Raw genomic sequence first — 22,995 nt, 5'->3', positions numbered from 1 at the left:
TTCATAACCAGGATGCAGTAGAGAATAGTCAGTACGGTAGTTATTTACAAGACAGTTGCAGGTAGGGAAGAGTCAGTACGTAGTTATTTACAGACAGGAGCAGGTAGGGAAGAGTCAGTACGGTAGTTATTTACAGACAGGTGCAGTAAGGAAGAGTCAGTACGGTAGTTATTTACAGACAGGAATAGGTAGGAAGGTCAGTTCGGTAGTTATTTACAGACAGGAGCAAGGTAGGGAAGAGTCAGTTCGTAGTTATTTACAGACAGGATGCAGGTAGGAAGTCCTATCGGTAGTTATTTACAGACAGATGCAGGTAGAGAAGAGTCCATGTAGTTATTTACAGACAGGATGCAGGTAGGGAAGAGTCAGTACGGTAGTTATTTACAGACAGGATGCAGGTAGGGAAGAGTCAGTTCGGTAGTTATTTACAGACAGGATGCAGGTAGGAAAGGTCAGTTCGTAGTTATTTACAGACAGGATGCAGGTAGGAAGAGTCAGTTCGGTAGTTATTTACAGACAGGATGCAGGTAGGGAAGAGTCAGTACGGTAGTTATTTACAGACAGGATGCAGGTAGGGAAGAGTCAGTTCGGTAGTTATTTACAGACAGGATGCAGGTAGGAAGAGTCAGTCGGTAGTTATTTACAGACAGGATGCAGGTAGGGAAGAGTCAGTACGGTAGTTATTTACAGACAGGATGCAGGTAGGAAGAGTCAGTACGGTAGTTATTTACAGACAGGATGCAGTAGAGAAGAGTCAGTTCGGTAGTTATTTACAGACAGGATGCAGGTAGGAAGAGTCAGTACGGTAGTTATTTACAGACAGGATGCAGGTAGAGAAGAGTCAGTACGGTAGTTATTTACAGACAGGATGCAGGTAGGAAGAGTCAGTACGGTAGTTATTTACAGTCGTGCTGGGGAGTGTCAAAGTAATACCTTCTGGGCAGCCGCTCGCTCCCTCTCGCATCGTGACGGACACCTTGGCCTTTGACCATTGGAACGTGACCCCGTGACCTCCTGACCCTGGGGGTCAGCACACCAACACTCCGAGCCTTGGCACTGGATCTCCTGATACTGCCGCTGTCATCACAGCTGGGCACGTACAGGGCAGAGGGCTCCCTCTCACAACCAGCACCACCGGACCGGGCGCTCTCAAACAGGACCCTGAACAGCTCCCTTTTCAATTCAAAGGATTTTATTTATTTGGTATAAAACAACTAATACAGTAAGATGTACAGTGGATCCCCAGTGGACAGCACATTTATCTAAACACTTGTTCCAAAGAGGTCCTCGATGGTAGAAACAAATAGCTTGTAATGATTTTTAAAAGTCAAGACGAAGTTACAAAACAAACCTAGCTGGGTGTTGTCCTCGGCTTTGGATAAGAGGATGGTTTGGCGTAGGATGGAGAGGAAGTCTCTGTTTTCCAGGTGGAGCTGATGAGTTTAACCAGATCTTGGTTGTTTGTCAGACTGGCTTGACTGAAACTCAACGTGCCGCTGACACCGACGGCCCCAGTGAAGTTAAACATCCCAGCGTTTCCTAAGAACTTTCCTCCGAACAGGTTCTCCTGGAGTCTCTTGGGGTGGAGGCTAGAGCTAGGCCTTGAGGGCCATGGCCCGCTAGGGAACATCCCCTGGATCGTCTCAGCAGTGTTCTCCTAAATCGGATCGCTCGGAAAGGGACTCTACAAGAGACCCCAGCAGGAGCTGTTGGAGTTGGGGCTGCATGGAGACGGGGGCTTGGGGCTGGGTGTGTCTGTGAGTCCTTGGCTGATGGCACCTGACCTGAGGGGCTGGAGAGGAGCCTGGAGAGGGCCTGGCGACGCTCAGAGGTACAGTCCTTCACTCCAGCACCTGGTTCAGTAGAGGGAAAATGGCATGTTTCTATGAATTGTCTGTAGGCCTAAAATATTGACTGTTGTTTTTTAATGGCTTTCTATGTACAGCATGATAACCAAATGAATGTGGGATAATAAAGTTACCTAAATGAAAATACAAAACAACACAGATAACTTTCATTCAGTAAGCGATTACTGAGGTGTGCTCTCTGTCTGCACAGTCAATGTATTGTACTGTTGGTTTGGAACACCTAAATGGTCAAAGCATTATTTGAAACCAACAACACTGTTACTTAGTTACCACAGTCAGGGAACCTCCATGTTGTCGTGTCCCAAAGATCTCCTTCCCTGTGGGGTCGACACACCAGCACTGCCCACCCGCCTGGCACTGGTTGGCACGTAACCCCCGTTGGAAGCACAGGACGCACAAACACATTGCCAGCTTGGGCACCAGCGGATCGCTCGCTCTCACAAGGGCTGGGCCTACATGACAGATAGAGGGAGAGAGGGAAAATTAAAACAGGAAATATAACGGAAACCAGAGGAGGCTGGTACGGAAGGACAGCTTATAATGATAGCAGGGATAAAGTGAATGGTATCAAACACATGGAAAGAGCGTGTTTAATGTGTTTGATTCCAGTCTATTATTCGCTATGAGTCCGTCCTACAAAATGAAAGTGCCACCAGCCACCACTGATAGAAACGATGCCAGTGATGAACTTAACGTACATCTAACCTGCCACTCATCGCCAGCTGGATGGCCAGGAATCTCCTCTGTAGGATGCGGTACATGTTGGTCTGGGAGAAGGAGCGGCCTGGTTCCAGACCTGAGAAGGCGTGTCATACACCTCATCTAGCAGCAGCTCCACACCTGAACACAGGGAAACAAGGATTTTACTAACCACACTGTTTAATAGCGACACGTCTTGCTCTTTTAAATGGCTTCTATGTACAGCATTATAACCAAATGATGTCCCCCTGTGGGATAATAAAGTTACCTGAAATGAAAATACAAAACAACACGATAAGCTTTCATTCAGTAAGTGATTATTGAGGTGTGCTCTCTGTCTGCACAGTCAATGGTATTGTAATCAGAGGGCTGATATAAATACTATGCATGTCAGTCTCTCTTGGTTAAGAGTTGAGGAGAGACTGACTGCATCACTTTTTAAAAACATTTTAATAAGAAAACTTGTGTTTTGCATAGTCAACTTAAGACACAGCTCTGACACACACACTTATCCCACCAGACAGCCACCAGGGTCTTTTCAAGTCCACAAATCCAGAACAAAATCAAGAAAGCGTACAGATATATAGAGCCATTATTGCATGGAACCTCCATCTCATAATGCTCAAATAAACAGCAAACCTGGTTTAAAAAAACAGATATAGCAACACCTCACAACACCTCTCCCCTATTGACCAGATATTGTGTGGTTTCTACTGATAGTAGTATTTGATTTTATGTATGTAGTTCTGTCCTTGTCTATATGTTTGTATTTGATGTCATGTTTCATGTTCTGTTTATCATGTTTCAGTTCTGTGTGGACCCAGGAAGAGTAGCTGCTGCTTTCTCAACAGCAACGGGGATCCTAATAAAATACAAAATACCAAATAGTATTTAAAAAGATCTATTTCTGATTCTTGATGGAAAATCCAGTAAGAGTAAATAATGGTTCCTGTGTGTGTGTGTGTGTGTGTGTGTGTGTGTGTGTGTGTGTGTCACATCTATCTCACCTGTGCTGGGGAGCTCCCTGCCTCTGCTGTCAGCACAGAAACAGTAACTGGACACCTCTGGGAACATCTGTCTGAAGCTGCTGAACGTCTGGAATACTTTAGGGAACCTGTGGAAGATATCACACCTCTTCTCACTTCACGCTGTCTAAAATAGGCTAATAGAAGAGTCAAATACATGACAGTACTCTATAATACTAATTATAATACTACAATACTAATTATAGTACTATAATATACAGTACATGAAGATGACAAAGTAATTCAAGTTATCAGSGAGGAACTCATTAAAGTTGTAATGAGTTAGCTCTTCCACGAAGATGGAAAGTATTTCTTTAACTTACAACATTGATTCACATACAATACTCTCTTCAAGAGCGCCTGCCTTGGCGGTAAAAGGAAGCCTCAAAATAAAGATTTCAGGTACTAAGTCYTCGCCATCAACCTTTTATTTATTTTGCCTATATAAAAAAGGAATCTCTTCCTTTACGTTTTTTGATCTTGGAGTCATTTGAGAAATGTCTGCTGGCAGGKAGTTAAGACCAGTTCCTGAGAGGTTTTAGAGGACCAGGAACAACTTGACTCTTGACCCCTTGGCTGGAGCCTGGAGTGATAACAGAGACAGTCTTGGCCAGGCTGGGGGCCAATCATGCAAAGAGTTCACTGCACAAGCCCGGGTGCAAACACTAAGTAGGGAATATGATGCCAGTTGTTGCCTAGAGACGGATGTCAAAACATCCGCTAGCCAGAAATAGACACAAGACAAAAAMTATTATTATAAAATTATAATTCAYGGTCTGAAAGTAGACATTTTTGTGTCGGCCTCTGTGGTAAGGGTTGGAATTTTTGCAGCTGCGCTAACTAAGAAGGACTGAAAACCCTCCACATAAAGGAGCTAAAGGAGAGGGACGTCATACACCTCCATGAGACTTCAACGTGTCAACTATTTGTCCAAACCCACATTCCAGATGAAAAGTTTACATATTGGTGGACTATCTGAAACATCTGGAATGACTACATTGTTTACTTTAGACACTGTGAAACATTTCTAATGAATTTGGCGGCAGATAGCCTAGTGGTTAGAGCATTGGACTAGTAACCGAAAGGTTGAAAAATCGAATCCCGAGCTGACTAGTACAAACTCTGTCGTTCTGCCCCTGAACAGTTACCCACTGTTCCTAGGCCTCATTGAAAATAAGAAGTTGTTCTTTTAACTGACATTCCTAGTTAAATAAAAGGTCAAATAAAATAAAAATATGTGAATTCTGAAAATTACAATAAGTTCCCAGGAGACCAAGCGTCTCCATTCCTCATAACATGTTCCAGTCACCATACACAAGAATAGGATCCTATCAGGTCAGAAAATGTAGAGCGAGGAGGGGAAAATAAAGTCAATTTGGGCTCCCAGTTCTCCTGTCAGGGCATCAGTTGTCTAAATCCTGTCCACGGGTCTAAGCCAGCATTACGCTCCCATCTAGAGGCAGAATACTATAAAAAGCTTGGTACAAAACCTGTCTCACTCACACACAGGATCCCAATGCACAGCCAGGTCAAAGCAAACCCCAGCATGTTGTTTGTGTGAGTGAGTGATAGATGAGATTCCAACTCTAACAGTGAATGTCAGCGTCCAAACGGTACACTATTCCCCTGATATAGTGCACTACTTTTGACAAGAGCCATATGGACCCTGGTCAAAAGTAGTGCACTACACATACGGAATAGGGTGTCATTTGGGGCGCAAACTTAGAGTGCATATCTTTCCTTCCAGGCACTCACCTGTTGAACGTGTGCAGCAGGTCCAAGACCATCCTGTCAGTGGTGTTGACAAACTTGCACTGCACGGACAGGAAGGAGCCATCGGCCGAGCACTGAGGGGGAGCGCTCCCCGACGCCGTGGAGGAGACGCCTCGACCTCACCTCACAGCTGCTTGGGCCTGAGGAAAAGGTCGTTCTGATCAGCTCTAGTCATTTATATATTACTGTGCTGTGCGGGCTAATTGGTAGAGCATGGCACTTGCAACGTCAGGATTTGAGGGTTCGATTCCCGCTGGGCCACCCATTAGAAAATGGATGCACCTAATACTGTAAGTCATAAATGACATATCAATACACCACACATCCTGCTCCTAACTAACTCACACTGAGAGGGCTTTCCGTTCTGCCGGGTCCCGTAGATCCATGCCTTCCGGTCTACACACCAGCACTGTCCCCGGGCGCTGTCACACTGCACCGCCTGGTACTCCCCAGAGGCCTGGCACTGGGGCACCAGGGGGCATCGCCACTCAGCAGGGCCTGCTGTCTGTGGAGGCGCAGGACGTCAGACCTGTGGAGGAGGAGGAGGAAAGAGAGGAAGAGGAGAGGAAGAGGAGGTCAATGATGATAAACAGCATTACATAGTCCATCTCAAAAGGTCCTGGCTAGGGTTCCCGAGGGGAATTCATCCCATCTAGCACCAATGTGGTTTCACGTTAAAACAGATATTTCCAGGAAAGAGGGCGTTCTGCTCACAGTACACAGCTGATCCGTTCTGTCTGGTTCCAGAGATCTCAGCTCCCTCAGCGTTCACACACCAGCACTCACCACCAGCACCGCTGCACTGGACGTGTCTGGAGTACACAACAGTTAGAAGAGAGTAGGGAACAGCCGTCCGCTTCCCAAATGGCACCCTATTCCCGGCATAGTGCACTACGTTTGACGGAGCCTTAGTGGCAAGGATGCACGACATAGGGATTGGGAAGAGGGTACCATTTGGGACAAATTCAGATAAATTGCTTCTATACCGTCCTGGCTATCTTACTACTGGATAGCTTTACTGTCCTGGCTAGCTTTACCGTCCTGGCTAGCTTACCGTCCAGGCTACTTTACCGTCCAGGCTAGCTTTACGTCCTGGCTAGCTTATGTCCTGGTAGCTTTACGCCAGCTAGCTTACACGTCAGCTAGCTTTACCGTTCCTGGCTAGCTTTACGTCCGCTGCTTTACTCTGGCTAGCTTAACCGTCCTGGTAGCTAACCCCCTGCTAGCTAACCCGTCCTGGCTACTTGGTCATATACAGCACTGTCAGGTATACCTGAATCTCCCGTCCTCTGAGCACTGGGGGACATGGTCTTGTTGCCGGGCAGAACTACCACCACGTAGCGACTCACACTGACTCAGGGTCTCAGACTCCAGTTGGTATTCTGAAAACAGCAGCAAATACAATTTAGTCGTTCAAAACTGTGTCCATTTCTTTGTGGGAAATTAAAGATGTTGTATTTGGCTTACAGCATATCTCATACACACAGGAAACATAAACACAGCCTAAATGATAGTATAATAAATAACCTACATCATCAAAGTGTGTGGACACCTGCTCGTCCAACACCTCATTCCAAAATCAAGGACATTATTATGGAGTTGGTCCCCCTTTGCTGCTATAACAGCCTCCACTCTTCTGTGAAGCTTTCCACTAGATGTCGGAACATTGCTGGGAGGGCTTGCATCCATTCAGCCACAAGAGCATTAGTGAGGTCGGGCACTGATGTTGGGTGATTTGGCCTGGCTCGCAGTTGGCTTTCCAATTCATCCAAAGGTGTTTGATGGGGTCAGGAACCTGTGCAGGCCAGTCAAGTTTTCTCCACACTGAACTTGACAAACCAGTTTCTATAGGGACGATGGCATTGTCATGCTGAAAACAGGAAAGGGCTTTCCCCAAACTGTTGCACAAAGTTGGAAACACAGAATCGTGTAGAATGTCATTGTTTTCTGTAGCGTTAAGCTTTCCCTCCACTGGAATTAAAGCCTGAACATGAAACAGTCCAGGCCATTATTCCTTTTCCACAAACTTTACAGTTGGCACTATGCTTTGGGGTAGGTAGGGCCAAACCCAGATTCGTCCGTTGGACTACAGATGTGAAGCGTGATTATCACTCCAGAGAACATGTTTCCACTGCTCCAGAGAAGCGTGTTCTCACTCCAGAGAACGTTTCCACTGCGGTAAGCGTTACTCAGAGCTGTTCTCTCCAGAGTGAACGTATCATCACGTGAGGGAAGTTCTCAGAGAACGTAGCAGCTAGAAACATAGGGCCAGGGTTGAGCTACTCATCGAAAAGGTCACTCCCCAGGTAGGGATACTCCAAACTTTCCATGCTCCAGATGAACGTATTATCACTCCAAAAACAGACTGTAGGGTAAGCGAGCATCATCGAATTGTTCACCTCAGTTCAAGCTTTTAGAATCCACGCTCGAGATAGCGGTTCATAACGGTACGCAGTGCTAAACCCAGAGGTTTCCCTGTCCAGATGGTGCGGATCTATCCAGAAGTGTTCCACCTCGAGTGAAGCGTGATTCATCACTCCAGAGAACATGTTTCCACTGCTCCAGAGGTGAAGCGTGATTCATCATCCAGAGAACGTGTTTCCACTGCTCCAGATGGTGAAGCGTGATTATCACTCAGAGAACTTTTCCACTGCTCCAGAGGTGAAGCGTGATTCATCACTCCAGAGAACTTTCATGCAGATGTAGCTGACTTCATCAACAGAGCTCCAGATGGTGAAGCGTGATTAATCACTCCAGAGAACATGTTTCCACTGCTCCAGAGTCCAATGCGCGATCTTCATACAACTCCAGCCGTGCTTGGCATTGTGATCTTAGGCTGTGAGCGGCTGCTCGCCATGAAAAACACATTTCACGAAGCTCCCGACGAAACAGTTATTGTGCTGACGTTGCTTTCAGAGGCAGTTTGGAACTCGGTAGCGAGTGTTGCAACGAGGACAAGATTTATTTTTCACTACGTGCTTCAGCACTTGGCGGTCTCGTTCTGTGCGCTTGTGTGGCCTACCTCTTCACAGCTGAGCCGGTGTTTCTCCTAGATGCTTCCACTTCACAATAACAGCACTTACAGTTGACCGTTGCAGCTCTAACAGGGCAGAAAATTTGACAAACTGACTTGTTGAAAGGTGGCATCCTATGACGTGCCACGTTGAAAGTCACTGAGCTCATCAGTAAGGGTGTTTTATTGTCAATGTTTGTCTATGGAGATTGCATGGCGGTGTGCTCGATTTTATACAGGCTGAAATAGCCGAATCCATAAATTTGAAGGGGTGTCTACATAGTTTTGATATACAGTGGATATACAAAATACAAATAATGATAAAACATAGAAAAAGCATCATCAGAAATAAGAGGTTAAATTACAGCTTAAAAAAACTTTGAAATTATTCAAAAATCCAAGATAAACTAAGAGCCCTAAGGTGTTTACCTGAAAACTTCCCCTCAGACAGACAGAGGCAGCACAGCAGTATAAGATCTCAACCAGGCTCATCATCTTCCTCAATCTGTCCGTCCGTCCGTCCGTTGAACTGTGAGGAGACTGGGACTAAACCTCTGGATTTATACCATCAGTGTTATCTGCAATGTCATCCTCCCCTAATAGTCACCGCACTCAGGAAGGAGTTGTACACACGTGGTCCTCACTCGCCAAACATGGAACACTCAGGTGTGTTTGGAACAATGGAACTTCTGGAACATTCTAGTGGGAGCAGCCAAGCCTGAGACTCAGAGGGCCATCAGAAGGGAGGAGTTGGTCATGCAAGACTTGACCTGGGATGCATTAGATACCTAGAAACCAAATCGGAAGAAAACGGACAGAAACGTCAGAGGGACTATCTGAATCTGTCCAATAAGAACCTGTTGTTTACGTTGCAAAACATTTTTCTACAGTTTACACTAATAAATACGACCCAGTGAACATGACTTGCACCTTCAGGACGATGCTCTTTCAAGAGCCAACGGACGACAGGTTTCTGAAGTCAAATGACATAAAACATGGAAAACAAGGCCAGCAACAGACAACACAAATTAACAATTGAATGTGTAACAGTATAAACACACACACCAACTTTGTAATATATAATTTTAAAATAATAAACTGTAAGACGAGATATAAAATATCCAGAAATCTTTTTTAATGGCATTGTACATGTAGTAAATCACATAAAGAACCGGTCTTAAAAAACTCTTAATGTACAGCTGGTATATGTCAATAAAAATCTACTTTGTTTTATTCCCTTGCGGCTGGTTCTAAAACACTTTTTATACAGGTTCATAGAAACGCTAAATAAACATAGTCATTTTTCTTCAAGTATATTTTATCCTCGTGTCTTCTATAGATGTTTCCTCCTCTTTACAGTCATAGAAACTGTACATAAAATGACCCAACAACAGCAATCAACACATTGCTTTTTAATACACATTTACATCCTGGCAATTTAGCTTCAAACGTGTCCACTTAGTCAGAAGACATTGTGGTGTTATGTGACGTAGCAGCCATACTGGGGCCGCACTGAAGCATCAAAAACCCCACAGACAGAGGCTACGTCCCCAAAATGGCACCCTATTCCCTACACGGCGCACTACTTTTGAACAGGCTCCATAGGGCTCTGTCAAAAGTAGTGCACTACATAGGGAATAGGGTCCATTTCGGGACGTATACACACACAGAGACAAACGTGCCACAGATGTCCCCGTGACATCAAGGCCATTTCCGTGGTTGTCATGGAATATCCTGAAGACACACAGTCGTATGTCTGTCTGTGGATTATATTATATACACCAGTAAAATATACTCATCCCCATGTTGAATCAGTGAGAATGATAACATTGTAAACTTGGTGGGTCATACTTTCAGACTTGGCACATAAGAGAATGAAAGTTAATGATTGTWAAAGGTGGCAATAGATTCCTGAAATGAAATCAGAATMCAGTCGCTAAATGACTGATGTTAGCACTGMTTTTTTAACAAACCAACTAACGATAGTGTGAACTTGAMGGGGAACTCGAAATGTTACAACATCTCAAAACTAGTTTCAGACCACGCTTCCAAAACAGAACAGATTTCTGGCAGGTTAAAGCTTGCTACAATATCATCTWACAATCACCATGGTGATTTAGTTTRTGCATTAACTCATATCACACAAGCAAGGCTTCTACAGCTCTCCTCCTACTGAGGCAAGAYAGTGATGGGATGTTTCCCAAATGGACCCCTATATTCCCTACATACTGTAGTGTACTACGGTCTAAAGTAGTGCACTATAAAGGGAATAGGGTTCTATTTGGGACGGGCCCATGATGAGGTAATCTCATTGCATTTTAATAATCTAATTTAATTAAATTGAATTTCAGCTWTATCATAGAATGCGTGTGAACGATTTAATGTACGTGGACAAACCCTCCTTCCTGGTTATGAAAACGTTGTGGGAACTTCATAACAGGGAGTCTTAGWTAAAACAACAAAARGTCCTGGGCCCTACAAACTAACACTMTATTAAACTGGTACTTTTCATCCAGAAGTCCCATTTCGTCAACTCAATACTTGTCAGTTACTCCAACTCAAAACACTCTTCTTTCTAATACCAAGAGTCCACTGGACTCAACTCTTTCCTGTTGGTCTCTATACATCCYTTCATCCCCCTTGTATTGATCCAACTGAAGCTTCCCTCCCACAGTCTGTCTAGGAGGAGGAGGTGTGCTCAGTTTGACAGTCTATGGACCACAGCAGACGGTGTGCTTCGGTGCCAGAGAGAGAGGACGGGGTTCACCCTGGGTTTGGATAGGACTCTCCTCCGTGAAGACACCAGATGCCTAGTGCTGTTGCCATGCTAACCCGGGCCAGACTCAGGRCAGACACGGGCCAGACTCTAGCCAGGTCAGGCCAACCCAAAGTCAGACAGAACACAGGGTGCTCATCTGTTGCACCTTGCTCAGGTCTGTGAGGAGCTGCTTGATGCGGTGTTGAAGCTGAGGCAGCCTGGCCAGAGGGTCCGGAGGCTCCAACTCCCCACTGAGGTCCAGCCAGCTCTCCAAACTGAGGGACGCAGAGAGAGACACGGATCTAATAAGGTAAGAACCAGTTCCTCCTTCATTTACAATGGGGCCATTACCTCCCACTGCTTTGGTATTATTAGTGTATAGGACAGGGCAGTGTATTATTAGTGTATAGGGACAGGGCAGGTGTATTATTAGTCAATAGGATAGGACAGTGTATTATTAGTGTATAGGATAGGACAGTGTATTATTAGTGTATAGGACAGGGCAGTGTATTATTAGTGTATAGGACAGGGCAGTGTATTATTAGTTTATAGGATAGGACAGTGTATTATTAATTTATAGGATAGGCAGTGTATTATTAGTCAATAGGATAGGGCAGTGTATTATTAGTTTATAGGATAGGGCAGTGTATTATTAGTGTATAGGACAGGGCAGTGATTATTAGTTTATAGGATAGGACAGTGTATATTATTAATTTATAGGATAGGGCAGTGTATTATTAGTCAATAGGATAGGGCAGTGTATAGGATAGGGCAGTGTATTATTAGTCTATAGGATAGGACAGTGTATTTATTGGACCACCAGCCACCCCATTTACCATCAAGCTCCTTCTCTAGACCACCAGACACCCCATTTACCACCCAGACCACCCATTTACCATCAAGCTCCTTCTCTTGACCACCCAGACCACCCACATTTACCATCAAGCTCCTTCTCTAGACCACCCAGACCACCCCATTTACCACCCAGACCACCCCATTTACCATCAAGCTCCTTCTCTTGACCACCCAGAACACCCCATTTACCATCAAGTTCCTTCTCTAGACCACCCAGAACACCCCATTTACCATCAAGCTCCTTCTCTTGACCACCCAGAACACCCCATTTACCATCAAGTTCCTTCTCTAGACCACCCAGAACACCCCATTTACCATCAAGCTCCTTCTCTAGACCACCCAGACCACCCCATTTACCATCAAGCTCCTTCTCTAGACCACCCAGACAACCCATTTACCATCAAGCTCCTTCTCTATGAGGTCCATCCTGCCTGCCACCTGGTTCTGAACATCTTCTATGTGAGTGAGGAGGTTCATCTGCCACTGGAGACAGTTCCTGGCATGTTCCACTGAGTCTGGTCCCCTCTCATTCAGACAGCCAGGCATAGCCAGGGAGCCAGGCACAGCCAGGGCAGTTGTTTTCTACAGTCTGTTCTTAACATCACACAGCAACTCACACAAAATCGAATCAAAATTGATAACACATTTTACAGTTATATAAAAAGAAAGCCAGTAGCCTAGTGGTTAGAGAGGCGAGAGAGTAACCAGAGGGTTGCCAGTTCGAATCCCGGGTCTGACAGGATAAACCTGTCCAGGAAGTGAGCTGGCAACTTGGAGGGGTTACATGTATCAAACCCTAGAAACCACGGCTTGCCGTTGTACACTTTACTCCATGGCCCTCCTGCACCTACCTCCCATGTAGTCATGTCTTTAGGAGAGGGAGATAAACAGCTCCTGTTCCTACCTTCCATGTCTGGTCTTTTAGGGAGATTGAGATAAAGTCCGTTCCTACCTCTCCGTAGTGGTCTTTTAGGAGAGGTTGAGATAAACCCTCGTTCCTACCTCTCCACGTAGTGCATTGTCTTTAGGAGAGGTTGAGATACATAGTCTCCTGTTCCTACCTCTTCATGTAGTGTATTGTCTTTAGGAGAGGTTGAGATAAAGTCTCCTGTTCCTACCTCTCCATGTAGTGCATTGTCTTTAGGAGAGGTTGAGATACATAGTCTCCTGCACCTACCTCTCCATGTAGTGCATTGTCTTTAGGAGAGGTTGAGATAAAGTCTCCTGTTCCTACCTCTCCATGTAGTGCATTGTCTTTAGGAGAGGTTGAGATAAAGTCTCCTGTTCCTACCTCTCCATGTAGTGTATTGTCTTTAGGAGAGGTTGAGATACATAGTCTCCTGCACCTACCTCTTCATGTAGTGCATTGTCTTTAGGAGAGGTTGGGATAAACAGTCCCCTGTTCCTACCTCTCCACGTAGTGCATTGTCTTTAGGAGAGGTTGAGATAAACAGCCCCCTGTTCCTACCTCTCCATGTAGTGTATTGTCTTTAGGAGAGGTTGAGAAACAGTCCCCTGTTCCTACCTCTCCATGTAGTGTATTGTCTTTAGGAGAGGTTGAGATAAACAGTCCCCTGTTCCTACTTTCCATGTAGTGTATTGTCTTTAGGAGAGGTTGGATGAAGTTACATCCCAGTGGACCTGATGTACAACTGATGAATAAAAGTGATCGTCTTAAAAACAAACAAGAGACAATGAAGATCAACAACACTTTCTTACTTCCTGTTCCTTTGCTGTGAAGTGGGTGGAGTGGGAGGCGGGGTGGATAAGCCACCACCAGGTCCGCCCCCACCCCTCCTCCCTCCTGGCTGTTAGAGTCGTGGGGGTCTGCAGCCGGTCGGTCTGTAGAGAGCCAGTTGTCCAGCTGTCCGGGGCTGGGGTTTCTGGTAGCTGCAGAGCAGAGTGATTACAAAGACTAGACAACGATCAATAAAATACATATTGAACACAGTGTAAACTAGTGACGGGCACCAATATTGCTAATTCAACACTATATCGATAATATTTCATTCCATACCGTGGCCCGTCGCTACTACAATCAGATATTACACAGACAGCTGAACGTGTACCTGTGTTCGCTGTGATAATGTTTGATTCCATACCAGTGGCCCGTCGCTACTACAAACAGGTATTACACAGACAGCTGAACGTGTACCTGTGTTCGCTGGTGATAATGTTTGATTCCATACCAGTGGGCCGTCGCTACTACAAACAGGTTTTACACAGACAGCTGACCCTGTACCTGTGTTCGCTGGTGATGTAAGTGTCAGTCTTGGGGGAGTTGTGGTTGTTCAGAGAGTTGTCTGTCAAGTGGATGCAGTCAGGGAGACCGCCCATGGGCTGGTCCTCGTCAGAGTTCACCCATGACCGAGCCCAGAAGTGCAAATTGGGATTGTGTTTGTTCCTATAGGTGGACAAGGAAGTAATGGTTCATTTAGACTCCAAATGATCATGGATCCGTTTCAAATAGCACCCTATTCCCTTTATAGTGCACTAGATTTGACCAGAACCCGTACTACAGATAATGAGTTTCACAGTTTTCTTTAGGTGTGACGAAAACGTTTCCCTACGTTTTGAAAGGTGACCTACTGTAGTATGTCCATCTTCAGCTGTAGTCCGTGAAGGACGTTGTTGACACTGAACACGTCTGCTAACAGCTGATGGGTGGACACGCTGGTCTTACAGTTCTGCTCAGAGTAGTTCTCAGAGAGGAAGGACAAGCCGTACATCTGACCCTTGTTCAACCAGTCTTTGTCATGCAGATATTTGGCACTCCACCTTGACCTAAACAACAAAAACAAACAGACATGTCAGGAAGACAACCAACATGTTGATGATAATAATAATGTAGAATATCTTGGTCTTGTTTGTAAATTGTATAGAGTAGGTAGAAGTTGCCTAGCCTGAGTGCCAGTCTTGTTTGTAAATGTATAGGGTAGGTAGAAGTTGCAGCCTGAGTGCCAGTCTTGTTTGTAAATTGTATAGGGTAGGTAGAAGTTGCCTAGCCTGAGTGCCAGTCTTGTTTGTAAATTGTATAGGGTAGGTAGAAGTTGCCTAGCCTGAGTGCCAGTCTTGTTTGTAAATTGTATAGGGTAGGTAGAAGTTGCCTAGCCTGAGTGCCAGTCTTGTTTGTAAATTGTATAGGGTAGGTAGAAGTTGCCTAGCCTGAGTGCCAGTTCTGTTTTGAAATTGTATGGGGTAGGTAGAAGTTGCCTAGCCTGAGTGCCAGAGGACTGGCCACCCCTCATAGCCTGGTTCCTCTCTAGGTTTCGGCCTTTCTAGGGAGTTTTCCTCGCCACCGTGCTTCTACACCTGCATTGCTTGCCGTTTGGGGTTTTAGGCTGGGTTTCTGTACAGCACTTTGAGATATCAGCTGATGTAAGAAGGGCTTTATAAATACATTTGATTTGTGCTATCATACCAACTCCTTGTCACTCATGGTCACGTTTGGCTTGACAATGACATCAATGGAGCTGTCAAGAGCACAAACAGATCTGGGACCAGGCAATGGAGGAATAGGAGACAACAGATCTGGGACCGGCGTAGGAGGAGACAACATATCTGAGACCATGCGATAGAAGGAGAAACAGATCTGAGACCAGGCGATAGAAGGAGACACCAGATCTGAGGACCGACGATAGAAGGAGACAACAGATCTGGACCAGGCGATAGAAGGAGACCACAGATCTGAGACCAGCGATAGAAGGAGACCACAGATCTGAGACCAGGCATAGAAGAGACCACAGATCTGAGACCAGGCCATAGAAGGAGACCACAGATCTGAGACCAGGCGATAGAAGGAGACCACAGATCTGAGACCAGGCGATAGGAGACAACAGATGAGACCAGGCGATAGAAGGAGACAACATATCTTGGATCAGGCTAAAAGTTGCCTCTAACCACTGACAGAGGGTGAGATTATCTTTCATCCCCCTAATGGTTTAGGTTGGGGAGTAATCTGATCCTAGATCTGTGGTTAGGGGAGTGTAGGGTATGGTGTTACCTGGAGGGTCTCTGCAGATGTAACATATGTACTGGTCCGGGATGCTATCCTCCAGAAGCCCCATACACACACTGTGCTGCCAGCACATACACTCCTCACACTGAAACACACAGAGAGAGAGAGAGAATGAATGTGTGTTTAGGTGGAAACAAATACTATCTGAACCCAGGTCTGAAACATGTATAACACATTTTATTTATTTATTTTACTAGGCAAGTCATTTAGGAACAAATTCTTATTTACAAATGACAGCCTACCCAGGCCAAACCCGGACGAGCGCCGCCCTATGGGACTCCCAATCATGGCCGGTTGTGATACAGCCTGGATTCGAACTAGGGTCTGTAGTGACGCCTCTAGCACTGCAATGTAGTGCCTTAGACCACTGCGCCACTCAGGAGGCCCAGATTAGAGGCCTGAAGGGAACGCCCAGGAGAAGCTTGTGGCAGACTTGTACTTTGTACATGTATTTGTTGTAAACTCCCCAGTTAACTGATACTAAAGAGTGATTCATTTAATATTAACTTCAGGTGTCCCTGGTGTTGAATTTACACCACAAGAGACTGGAATTTTCCAACCCCACCTCAGACATAACACTCAGACATAACAGTGTTATGTCTGAGGGCTCCAGTCAGTCCAGTACCTGAATCATGAATCCATTCTCCTCATCCATCTCACAGATACAGCGGACGATCTCCTGGGTACCATCCTCATCCTCCTCCTGGAAGTCCTCCATGTTCAAAGAGTCAAAGTCCTGGTCGGAGGGTTCAAAACAAACCCCCTTAGTCATGTTGTCACCCTGAGTCACATCTATACATTTCCTAAGCCATAACACACAATCTATTACATAGAGGAGGATCCTAAAAGGACCATGGAGTCCAGTCTGCTTCCTGTTTTCTATGTTTCCAGAAACAAATGGTAGTATCGTGACAACCCTACCTGGTTGTACTCATCTCCACTAAACAGCAGGCTCTCTGTGGTCGAGTCCTCCAGGAAGTCTATGTCTGACAGGTCTGGAAGGAAGAGGCGGAGGGGGAGAGAGAGGGGGGAGAGAGGGGAGAGAGAATAAAAACAAGTGTAAACACAATGCTCACATTCTTTACAACATATATCTTGCGTCATATAATTGTGAGAACTTCAGCAAAGCATCACCTAAAGTTAACTTAGTTGACAGTTTTCTATCTAAATACCAAGTGTGATCACCACAGAATAATATACTCAGTCTACTCCAATACTGAAAGGTGAAGAAAGGCTAGAGGGCGTAAACACCTGTCAGAACCTTAAAAAACAACAACAGTTTAACCCCAAATTGGACCCAGTTGACACTGTTAGATAAGTCCTGGCGATGTTTCTTCATTTCCCAAGTACTGTTGGCTTCCCCAATGTGAAATATAGAAGGCCACTGATCACAGTAGACTACATTTATCTGAGGAAGGTATTAAGTCCAGAATGAAGGCTGCTGTGGCTCTGCGTGGTGTTGCTGTTCTGTCGGTCTGGGGCATGGGCTCCAGTGTCTGAGACATGAACAGTGCTGATGTCTCCCTGCGTCTCCTATGATGCAGGTATCTTCACAGCACCAGTGAGAGGGATCTACTTCATCAGATTCACTGTCATGGAACAAAAACCTCCAAGGGGTCATCTGTACTTTAGTAGAAGAATGGCCAGTCTATTATGTGGTTCGGTCAGTGAATGAAAAGGACAAACATTATCTATCCAATGCAGCGATTCTAGAGTTGGAGAAAAAGGGACACGGTCCACGAGTCTCTTCTCAGGCTACTGATCTAGAGTTGGAGAAAGGGGACACGGTCCACGAGTCTCTTCTCAGGCCTACTGGATCTAGAGTTGGAGAAAGGGTATGGTCCACAAGTCTCTTCTCAGGCTACATTCTAGAGTTGGAGAAAGGGAACCGTCCACGAGTCTCTTCTCAGGCTACTGGATCTAGAGTTGGAGAAAGGGGACATGGTCCACGAGGTCTTCTCAGGCTACTGGATCTAGAGTTGGAGAAAGGGGTATGGTCCCAAGTCTCTTCTCAGGCTACTGCATCTAGAGTTGGAGAAAGGGACACGGTCCACGAGTCTCTTCTCAGGCTACTGGATCTAGAGTTGGAGAAAGGGGACATAGTCCACGAGTCTCTTCTTAGGCTACTGCATCTAAAGAATAGGAAGTAGTTTCATGCTAGTTAGGAAGTTGGAGAAAGGGACATGGTCCACGAGTCTCTTCTCAGCGTACTGGATCTAGAGTTGGAGAAAGGGGACGCGTCCACAAGTCCTCCAGGCTACGGTCTAGAGTTTGGAGAAAGGACATGGTCCACGAGTCTCTTCTCAGGCTACTGGATCTAGAGTTGGAGAAAGGGACACGGTCCACGAGTCTCTCTCAGGCTACTGGATCTAGAGTGGAGAAGGGGACCGGTCCACGAGTCTCTTCTCAGGCTACTGGATCTAGAGTTGGAGAAAGGGGACACGGTCCACGAGTCTCTCTCAGGCTACTGATCTAGAGTTGGAGAGAGGGGACACGGTCACGAGTCTCTTCTTCAGGCTACTGGATCAGAGTTGGAGAAAGGGGACACGGTCCACGAGTCTCTTCCAGGCTACTGGATCTAGAGTTGGAGAAGGGACACGGTCCACGAGTCTCTTCTCAGGCTACTGGATCTAGAGTTGGAGAAAGGGACACGGTCCACGAGTCTCTTCTCAGGCTACTGGATCTAGAGTTGGAGAAAGGGGACATGGTCCACGAGTCTCTTCTCAGGCTACTGGATCTAGAGTTGGAGAAAGGGACACGGTCCACGAGTCTTTTCTCAGGCTACTGGATTAGAGTTGGAGAAAGGGGACACGGTCCACGGTCTCTTCTCAGGCTACTGGATCTAGAGTTGGAGAAGGGGACACGGTCCACGAGTCTCTTCTCAGGCTACTGGATCTAGAGTTGGAGAAAGGGGACAGGTCCACGAGTCTCTTCTCAGGCTACTGGATCTAGAGTTGGAGAAAAGGGGACACGGTCCACGAGTCTTTTCTCAGGCTACTGGATCTAGAGTTGGAGAAAGGGGACACGGTCCACGAGTCTCTTCTCAGGCTACTGGATCTAGAGTTGGAGAAAGGGGACATGTCCACAGAGTCTCTTCTCAGGCTACTGGATCTAGAGTTGGAGAAAGGGGACACGGTCACGAGTCTCTTCTCAGGCTACTGATCTAGAGTGGAGAAAGGGGACATGGTCCACGAGTCTCTTCTCAGGCTACTGATCTAGAGTTGGAGAAAGGGACACGGTCCCACGAGTGTCTTCTCAGCTACTGGATCTAGAGTTGGAGAAAGGGACACGGTCCACGAGTCTCTTCTCAGGCTACTGGATCTAGAGTTGAGAAAGGGGACATGGTCCACGAGTCTCTTCTCAGGCTACTGGATCTAGAGTTGGAGAAAGGGGACACGGTCCACGGTCTCTTCTCAGGCTACTGGATCTAGAGTTGGAGAAAAGGGGACACGGTCCACGGTCTCTTCTCAGGCTACTGATCTAGAGTTGGAGAAAGTGACACGGTCCACGAGTCTCTTCTCAGGCTACTGGATCTAGAGTTGGAGAAAGGGACATGGTCCACGAGTCTTCTTCTCAGCTACTGGTTAGAGTTGGAGAAAGGGACATGTCCACGAGTCTCTTCTCACGCTACTGATCTACGACAATCAACAATAACCACAGCACCTTCAGTGGTTTTCTGCTGTTGCCTATGTGAGGGGAACATCCCACAGTCTCATGAATTCATATGGAAACACTTCAATAAACATGATGTGAAGCTAAATGACTTGTCGTATTTTTGATTTCATGTACAACATTATGATGAAGACTGTACATTCATGTAACGTACACATCTCTTCCTTTTCAGATGTAAAGTTATGGGTGATGGTTAAGAGTGACTGTGTTATGGAACTCTGTGAGGGACCCCACGATTCATTTCTAGCAGAAACTACTGACACCAATCTTTCAAACTAAAACTGATAACTAGTAAATGTAGTCCTCAAAATGTAACCTAGAAAAGGAGGAGAGGAAGGATACTTCTTTACCCAATAAACATTCTACAGCAATATAGGAATATTGGGTCAACATGATGTCTGATTCAGAGTAATGACATGTTGAGAAGAACAATAAAAAACACTATGTGAGTTTCATCAATTTGAAACAGCACATTCATGTAAAGATGAAAGTGTATTGGTTGATATACATATGTGATGTATTAATTTCATAGAAAAGACGCCCCTTGTCAGGCGATTCCCACTCACTCTCTCCGGTCAGGTCGACGGAGAGGATGGCGCGGGGTACTGGTAATGTTTGGTGGTGGAGCAGGAGGAGGAGGGAGGGAAAAGTGAAGGAGTGGAAGAACGATGAAGAGTAGACGCCGTAGATAGATCGCTCCAGGAAGGACAGGGACATGTCATCGTAGTCAGAATAACCTGCAGGTGAGAAAACACAGAATTCGTTTTTATGACCAGTATTGACCAGTGCTACTTCTAACGTCCGTTTATCTTTATGTATTTATTGGTGGTGTGTGTATTGGCCTGGGAATTTAAACTCCACCTTGAGGATCATTAAGTTACAGCTTATGTCTCGTCTTAAATATATATGTTTACAATATCTATACAAATGGACTGGTCATTCACTGCAAACATACTATAACACAACACCTGAACTAAACGTACAGTGCTGCTTGGATTCACAACAGCAGGAGAAACATTAAGATACGACACCTGAACTAAACGTACAGCGCTGCTTTGGATTCACAACAGCAGGGAGAAACATTAAGATACAACACCTGAACTAAACGTACAGCGCTGCTTGGAGTCACAACAGCAGGAGAAACATTAAGATACACCACCTGACTAAACGTACAGCGCTGCTTGGATTCACAACAGCAGGAGAAACATTAAGATACAAACACCTGAACAAACGTACAGCGCTGCTTGGATTCACAAACAGCAGGAAACATTAAGACACAACACCTGAACTAAACGTACAGCGCTGCTTGGATTCACAACAGCAGGAGAAACATTAAGATACGACACCTGAACTAAACGATAGCGCGCTGCTTGGATTCACAACAGCAGGAGAAACATTAAGATACAACACCTAACTAAACGTACAGCGCTGCTTGGATTCACACAACAGCAGGAGAACATTAAGATACAACACCTGAACTAAACGTACAGCGCTGCTTGAGGCACAACAGCAGGAGAAACAGTAGATACAACACCTGAACTAACGTACAGCGCTGCGTGATTCACACACAGCAGGAGAAACATTAAGACACAACACCTGAACTAAACGTACAGCGCTGCTTGGATCACAACAGCAGGAGAAACATTAAGATACAGACAACTGAACTAAACGTACAGCGCTGCTTGGATTCACAACAGCAGGAGAAACATTAAGATACGACACCTGAACTAAACGTATACAGCGCTGCTTGGATTCACAACAGCAGGAGAAACATTAAGATACAACACCCTGAACTAAACGTACAGTGCTGCTTGGATTTCCTCTTCTTTTTCTTCTTCTTCTTCTGTTTCAGTTTGAAGTGGTCCTTCTCTTTCCTGTCCCTCCGCTCTTTATCCTTGTCCTTCTTTTTTCCTAAAAGAAAAAAAAGAAAAAAGAAAAGCAGAACATTATTTAATCACCAACTGATTTGCGGGAACAACGGAGAAATTGTATTTACTACAACTGCTAAGAAGAACTAGAACACAATCTCACCGATCACCTGGGATTTCTCCTCCAGTTTCACCTTCTTCTCAATCTTCATTACCCTGTAGAAGGAGTCATGTATGTAATGCGATCACAGTTCTCTGCAGCTAACTGTGTTGATTTAATGTGCCACCCAAATGGCACCCTATTCCCTATATAGTGCACTACTTTGGATCGTTTATTTTTTTTCCCTCCTGTCGTATTTCATGTGTTTTTCTTCTCATCTATATCACTACCTCATTGTGTGTTGTTGGAGGAAAGAGCTGGCAGTTAAGCATGTCACGGGCTGTTTTACACCTGCTGTATCCTGCCATGCCACTAACCTGGCTTCAGTCCTTATAGCCCCTCAGGAAGGCCACTGCCCTGCCACTAACCTGGCTTCAGTCCTTATAGCCCCTCAGGAAGCCCACTGCCCTGCCACTAAACCTGGCTCCAGGTGCTTGTCCTTATCGATCACCTTCTTCAGGATCTTGTCGTGGAGGGACTCGAACTCTTCTCCTGAGGCGGAGGAGGGAGAGACAGCTCTGTGCTGTCAGAGCTCATGAGCAGAGAGAGCGCTTCTTCCTGTTCAACTGGGAGGTTTCAGACAGCTTCCCAGTCCAGTACAGTCCAGTTTGGAACATATGGCCCGGAGGGACAGTGCTGGAGGACAGAGTAGACTGTATAAAAATATATGCCCTGAGGGTACCGAGGAGACTGTATAAAACATATGGCCCTGAGGGACAGAGGAGACTGTATAAAACATATGGCCCTGAGGGGACCGTATAAAACATATGGCCCTGAGGAGACTGTATAAAACATATGCCCTGAGGGGACCGAGGAGACTGTATAAAACATATGGCCCTAAGGGGACAGAGGAGACCGTATAAAACATATGGCCCTGAGGGGACAGAGGAGACAAGTATAAAACATATGGCCCTGAGGGACAGAGGGAACAAATATAAAACATATATGCCCTGAGGGGACAGAGGAGACAGTATAAAACATATGGCCCTAGGGGACAGAGGAGACAGTATAAAACATATGGCCCTGAGGGGACAGAGGACAGTATAAAAACATATGGCCCTGAGGGACAGAGGAGACAGTATAAACATATGTGAGGGGACAAGAGACAGTATAAACATATGGCCCTAGGGGACAGAGAGACTGTATAAACCATATGGCACTGAGGGACAGAGGAGACTGTATAAAACATATGGCCCTGAGGGACAGAGGAGACATATAAAACATATGCCCTGAGGGGACAAGGACAGTATAAAACATATGCCCTGAGGGGACGAGGGGCAGTATAA

General features: G+C 45.7%; 3 protein-coding genes and 1 long non-coding RNA gene across 7 annotated transcripts in view; 1 reads left to right on the top strand and 3 right to left on the bottom strand.

The window, feature by feature from the left end:
* The window catches only part of LOC139024499 (uncharacterized), a 240,855-nt gene extending 230,377 nt beyond the window's left edge, over positions 1-10,478 (top strand). The window contains exon 2 of the long non-coding RNA XR_011475823.1: positions 10,020-10,478. This is a non-coding gene — a long non-coding RNA (uncharacterized lncRNA). The remainder of the gene's footprint in view (positions 1-10,019) is intronic.
* Positions 2,306-7,695, bottom strand: LOC111958064 (thyroglobulin-like). The gene is given in 10 exon segments (XM_070436689.1): positions 2,306-2,320; positions 2,567-2,673; positions 2,676-2,708; positions 3,575-3,681; positions 5,348-5,449; positions 5,451-5,505; positions 5,711-5,888; positions 6,039-6,177; positions 6,639-6,747; positions 7,689-7,695. Coding segments are annotated over 10 exon segments (852 nt in total).
* Positions 9,776-14,720, bottom strand: LOC139024493 (PHD finger protein 20-like protein 1). Of its 3 annotated transcripts, none has more exons than XR_011475816.1 (5): positions 14,581-14,720; positions 14,216-14,395; positions 13,711-13,865; positions 12,382-12,580; positions 9,776-11,404 (listed from the first exon to the last, which is right to left on the bottom strand). XR_011475816.1 is itself a non-coding variant. In XM_070439344.1 (3 exons), the coding sequence occupies exons 1-3, from the start codon at positions 14,718-14,720 to the stop codon at positions 13,803-13,805; spliced, it is 381 nt and encodes a 126-aa protein (XP_070295445.1). In that variant the 3' UTR covers positions 13,711-13,802. The 3 variants fall into 3 exon arrangements, 1 of the variants encoding a protein (XP_070295445.1); XR_011475818.1 differs by having other exon boundaries at positions 12,382-12,573; XM_070439344.1 differs by lacking the exons at positions 9,776-11,404; positions 12,382-12,580 and having other exon boundaries at positions 13,711-13,881; positions 14,234-14,395.
* Positions 14,580-21,802, bottom strand: LOC111960794 (PHD finger protein 20-like protein 1). Of its 2 annotated transcripts, XM_023983002.2 has the most exons (7): positions 21,713-21,802; positions 21,485-21,592; positions 20,248-20,418; positions 16,931-17,004; positions 16,635-16,745; positions 15,995-16,094; positions 14,580-14,775 (listed from the first exon to the last, which is right to left on the bottom strand). In XM_023983002.2, exons 1-7 carry the CDS (start codon positions 21,759-21,761, stop codon positions 14,732-14,734), a joined length of 657 nt encoding a protein of 218 aa, XP_023838770.1. In that variant the 5' UTR covers positions 21,762-21,802; the 3' UTR covers positions 14,580-14,731. The 2 variants fall into 2 exon arrangements, with proteins under 2 accessions (XP_023838770.1, XP_070295437.1); XM_070439336.1 differs by lacking the exon at positions 14,580-14,775 and having other exon boundaries at positions 15,918-16,094.
* Positions 21,803-22,995: the final 1,193 nt, after the last annotated feature.

Source organism: Salvelinus sp. IW2-2015, linkage group LG4p, assembly GCF_002910315.2.
Source record: "Salvelinus sp. IW2-2015 linkage group LG4p, ASM291031v2, whole genome shotgun sequence".
NCBI classification, from domain to species: domain Eukaryota; kingdom Metazoa; phylum Chordata; class Actinopteri; order Salmoniformes; family Salmonidae; genus Salvelinus; species Salvelinus sp. IW2-2015.
This window is presented reverse-complemented; position numbering and strand designations above follow the sequence as displayed.

What these genes read in the sequence shown, in the direction of transcription:
- LOC111960794 (XM_070439336.1), bottom strand. Translation starts at nt 21,761, where the DNA reads ATGAAGATTGAGAAGAAGGTGAAACTGGAGGAGAAATCCCAGGTGATC. An exon ending in CGTCGACCTGACCGGAGAGA is followed by an intron (nt 17,005 to 20,247) that starts GTGAGTGGGAAT and finishes TCTTCCTTCCAG; the next exon opens with ACCTGTCAGACATAGACTTC. An exon ending in GTGGAGATGAGTACAACCAG is followed by an intron (nt 16,746 to 16,930) that starts GTAGGGTTGTCA and finishes CCCTCCGACCAG; the next exon opens with GACTTTGACTCTTTGAACAT.
- LOC139024493 (XM_070439344.1), bottom strand. Translation starts at nt 14,720, where the DNA reads ATGTACGGCTTGTCCTTCCTCTCTGAGAACTACTCTGAGCAGAACTGT. An exon ending in CTGAAGATGGACATACTACA is followed by an intron (nt 14,396 to 14,580) that starts GTAGGTCACCTT and finishes GTCCACCTATAG; the next exon opens with GAACAAACACAATCCCAATT. An exon ending in TACATCACCAGCGAACACAG is followed by an intron (nt 13,882 to 14,233) that starts GTACAGGGTCAG and finishes TCTGCTCTGCAG; the next exon opens with CTACCAGAAACCCCAGCCCC.